We start from the raw sequence: 4,405 nt of genomic DNA, 5'->3' as shown, positions 1-4,405 counted from the left end.
TTTAAGTGTATAGTGAAAAAAAAAATTGGCGAAAATCGGTCTGGATTGAAGTGGTAGGGGTGGGGGAAAAAAATCAAATTTTCAAATATTTTTTTCATGAAATGATGCCTCCCATCATTTTGAAGACTGCTGTAAAAACAATTGGGAAACAGAAATTCCTACTTGGGCCGTCTGATCTGAAACTCAGCCCCCTTCCAAAAAAAATTTTTGCCAAACAAATTTATTTGTAATCATAATCTGCACCGTTTGAAAGGTATTTGTATAAAATTTCATCAAAAAATACCCATTTTCCTGAAAGTTTTGATGGGGAAAATGTCAAGTTGTCTGAATTTTCCGAAGTCCCTCTACCCAATCCCTCAGAAAATTTTTTTCTAACAAATATTTACATACACTCAATCTATAGGATCTAAGCAATTATTTGTTCAAGTTTCATTAAAGTGTATCCATTTTTCTGGAAGTTGTGAGGCAACAAAGTCATCTATAGCTATGCCACACATGCTGTATCTGTAGAATTTCTTCAGAGCATTTATTTTGCTCACCTATTTTAAACATTTCAAGTTAATTTCAGCTAGAATGTTATTTGAAGTTGTGTGGCCCAACAATTTTTTTTTTTCTAAACTAGAACTGTTTGTATTTTGTAAATATTTCAATATTGTTTTCTTATATCTGAGATGATTATTTTGAATATGGTGTCAAAACATTTTCTTAAGAAAATGCTATTTCCACAACCCCTTCAGTGATTTTAACACGTTTAAAGAAAATTATTTCTCTTTGCCTTTCATGAATTTTTCAGCTACGAAAGCAACTGTTGATGAGGGAATTTTTATGTGGTTGTTCATTTTGCTAGAAATAGCAACCAAATTTCCCTCATCGTATCCTGACATTTTGTTTTTAATGACACCTAAATTGTCTAGGATGCACTATGCTTAAGGGTGGGGAGACAAGATGGAATGTCTAATCAATCAGGGCTGGACAAGTGGCAGTCCAAATTTTGAATGCATACTCTTTTTTTAATTTTTCTCTGTATAACAGTGAGCATCAACTGAAGATAAGATATATATATATCTTCAGTTGATGCTACTTTTTGAAGGATAATGTTATTCCTTGCACTTTCAACATAGCAGAGACCATCCTTCTCTGACCAAAGCTGATTTCTTTCTTATGAAAAAGAGTATTAACCCCAATACAGTACTATGGAATAAAAAGTTGTTAATATCATTTGAAAAGAAATTTTTAAAAAATAAACAAAGAATCCTTCACATCCTGTCATCAATATCTTGTTGCAACTTACATTGAAGATATTCTTTCATTGTTGTAAGAGTCATTTGTTTCCAACCTTCTGTGAAAAACATGTTTGGCCATGATGAAATATTACCTTGCTTGAAAACATGAGATTTCACAACAGGAAGGGTATCTGGCCATAGAAAACCTGCTTCAGCAAGTTCTGTCTGAGCCATGCATGTATGGCAAAATCAACCTTTAAACAATGTTGACAAGATAAATATTTGTATATTGCCCATTGATATACAATGAAGTACCTCAAAATGCTCATTTACAGTTAGGGAGATTGATCAGACATTCATTTTATGTCTAGTTTGGTGAGCACTAGCATTGTTGGTTACATTTTTTTCTTGTGGGGAAATCCTTGTTTCACTCATTTACGGAGTTATTTGTTGCCACAAATATACCATAGACAAAAGACAAACTCTTTAGCCAGTAAGCTTGTGCACAACTACAAAGCAATGTTGCTAGTAATTTTGATGCTAGAGATGAATACTGTCTAACAAAGTGTAGTCCATGCCACTACAGAAAAAGGCACATCAAGTTTTTCATTAAGTGTCTCAGATGAGTTGTTGCTAATAAGATTTTAATTCTTCAAATTATTAACACCATCTTTAGAGATGAAACATTTTTAATACATCTTATGTTTTGAGATTTGACTCCTTTTTACATAAAAATATTCATTTTGCATCTCATTAAAAGGCTGCCATTTTCTTTTAATGTAGAAACATTAGGGATTTTTGTCTCAAAAATTAAGCTCTGACAATGAAGATTAATAATTTGAATTTTCAGCTACTACTTGCATTTGAATCAACTACCATTATTTTATAAGCATGTCATAATTCAGTGATGTTTACTTTTGGTAAAATGCTTTCCACAGTGTTACTCATTTCTAACTTTGAGGGAAGATTATTGATTTAATCAACCCCGGAATTACATTATTTTATCAATTGTGAATAGAATAATAAAGTTACATTCTTGGGAATTTCAACTCAAAATTTCAAAACTCGACTAAATAAGAACTTTGTTTCTCTGTCAACTGGTCACCACCCTAACATTCCACTATATTGTTTATTGTAAATAGAATTATTCTCTCTCCAGAAATATATAGTTATTAGTTTCATTTTTGACAAAATTTCAGTTGAGTAAATTTTGGTTAAAAATCACAAAGCCAACTGTACTTTATTTTTCCAGGTGTTGTTTAAAATGTACACATTTTTTATATCATTTTGTATAGATTACATTTTTTGAGTGTTGATTTAATGACAGGGGTTAATGTTTTTGCTTTTTTTTTTTAATGCTCTTTACTCTTTCATCAGGTCAGCTTGCTAGAATATCGTAAAAGGTTAAAAGAGAAGAAAGATCCAAATGCTGCTTCTGCATACTCACAAGGCAAGGTCTCAACAAAATCAACTCCAGTTCCAGCTGATAAAGCTCCAACATTAGCTGTACTCCCCTTATTTGTTGAACCTGTTAGTCCTGCAAAAGAAAACGAGTCATCAGAAGTAAAAGGTATTTTGCAATTTATTCTTGTTAATCTAATTCTGAAATGTATTTTAGTCAGTTTCCCTGTATGAGTGACCATTTTGTTGTAACAACCTGAAAAAACTGAAATAGTGATTAAAATACAAAGCTCTTTCACATAGTCTGCAAAGCAAGTTTTAAGATAGATTTTGTTAAATTTGCTATTTTGTAACTAAAGAAAATTTAATGAGGAAATTTGATATTTGATCAAATTTTACAATGCAGTCATTTTTTTTTTTATTAACAAAATTTTTAAAAAAGCAACTTATTATTTTCTTTGTTTAACCTTTTTGTTACTGTATTTATTTTGAAATACTCTGTGTTTATTTCAATTACTTTAAATATAACAAAGAATTTAATAAAATAGCTTAGTTATCATTCAGCTAGTTTTAGGAACATAAATCATGACTAAGGTTTGGTGGAAGAATTTAATTCAAAACTTATGAAAACAAGACATTTGTACTCAGAGCTAGAGCCAGTTTCAGCCCGGTTGGTAATGAAAGGGCTAACAAGGGTTGAAGGTATTAATTTTCTGAACCTCAGTGTTACTAATGGTATTTTATTTTATCAATCTTAGGAGAACCATCACTTTTCATCTCTGAGACTCAGGTGAAGCCCCAAAATAGATACAATTGATTTCTCTATTCTGTGTGGCAGTTTTGTTAATGATTTTCTTGTTTTGTTTTGTTTTTTTTTAACTGCATATAAAATATTTTCATTTTCCAGTATCAAATTTCTTACTGAAATAGAAATTCATTTAGTCATTTTCTCTAATTTCATTACAATTGGAAGTGTTTCATGTACACAAGAAATTTCAAAATCTGCCACTATTAGTTGTACTTGAATTGTTCATGTATTAATTTTCTTATTTTACAGAAATAAAATAATTCTTGATTGGTGAAAAATTATTTTCTTTTACTTGAATTTTATTCCTATTAGAACATCGAGACAAAAAGTCTGAGTCACGATGGACAGAAAAACCAATGAGTCTCACAGAAAGGTTACGGCAAGAATTTGGTCTTGAAGAAAGCGATGAAGAGGAAAATAAAACTGGTATGAATTTTCAGTTCAATATTTTATAGAAAATTTATAGTTGTTATATCAGACATGTTATTTTGATTGGTCATGACAACAATTAAGTACTTGAATTTCCAGAAAGATATGTAATCAAGTGTAGCTTATTTTACATTATTGATAAAACATTATGAGTATTTTCTAAATTATTTCTAAATTATTGGGTCTCTCTTATATTAAGCATTATTTTTCTTATCTATATTATAAGGAAAAGTTATTAAGAAATTATCCTATATCAAATAATTTATAGTTGCGAGTCACAAGTTAGTTTAATAAAAGTTGTGTGTCACTTGCACCTGTTTGGTTCATAATTTGTTTAATATGACATCCTAATTTAAATAATTCAGTTTTTAAATTATTCTCTCCATTTTTTCTTTGGAAGCTAAAATTAACAATCGATTCCTATGCATGTTGGCATTTTTAACTAATTTTTTTAATCAGAAATTATTGTATGTGTTAATGTATAAGCTGCAAATTTACTGTGTAGTGAGTTTAATGAATAGTTCCTTAATTTTGTAATTTTTGT

At 29.8% G+C, this 4,405-nt stretch overlaps 1 protein-coding gene across 4 annotated transcripts in view; it reads left to right on the top strand.

Moving 5' to 3' along the window:
• Positions 1–4,405, top strand: part of LOC106873279 (nascent polypeptide-associated complex subunit alpha, muscle-specific form) — a 75,394-nt gene that overhangs the window by 63,935 nt on the left and 7,054 nt on the right. For all 4 annotated transcript variants that reach the window (XM_014920575.2, XM_014920576.2, XM_014920573.2 and 1 more), the window contains 2 exons: positions 2,601–2,793; positions 3,745–3,858. In XM_014920575.2, the coding sequence (XP_014776061.1) occupies positions 2,601–2,793; positions 3,745–3,858 (307 nt within the window). The remainder of the gene's footprint in view (positions 1–2,600; positions 2,794–3,744; positions 3,859–4,405) is intronic.

Source organism: Octopus bimaculoides, chromosome 1, assembly GCF_001194135.2.
Source record: "Octopus bimaculoides isolate UCB-OBI-ISO-001 chromosome 1, ASM119413v2, whole genome shotgun sequence".
Lineage (NCBI taxonomy): Eukaryota > Metazoa > Mollusca > Cephalopoda > Octopoda > Octopodidae > Octopus > Octopus bimaculoides.
This window is presented reverse-complemented; position numbering and strand designations above follow the sequence as displayed.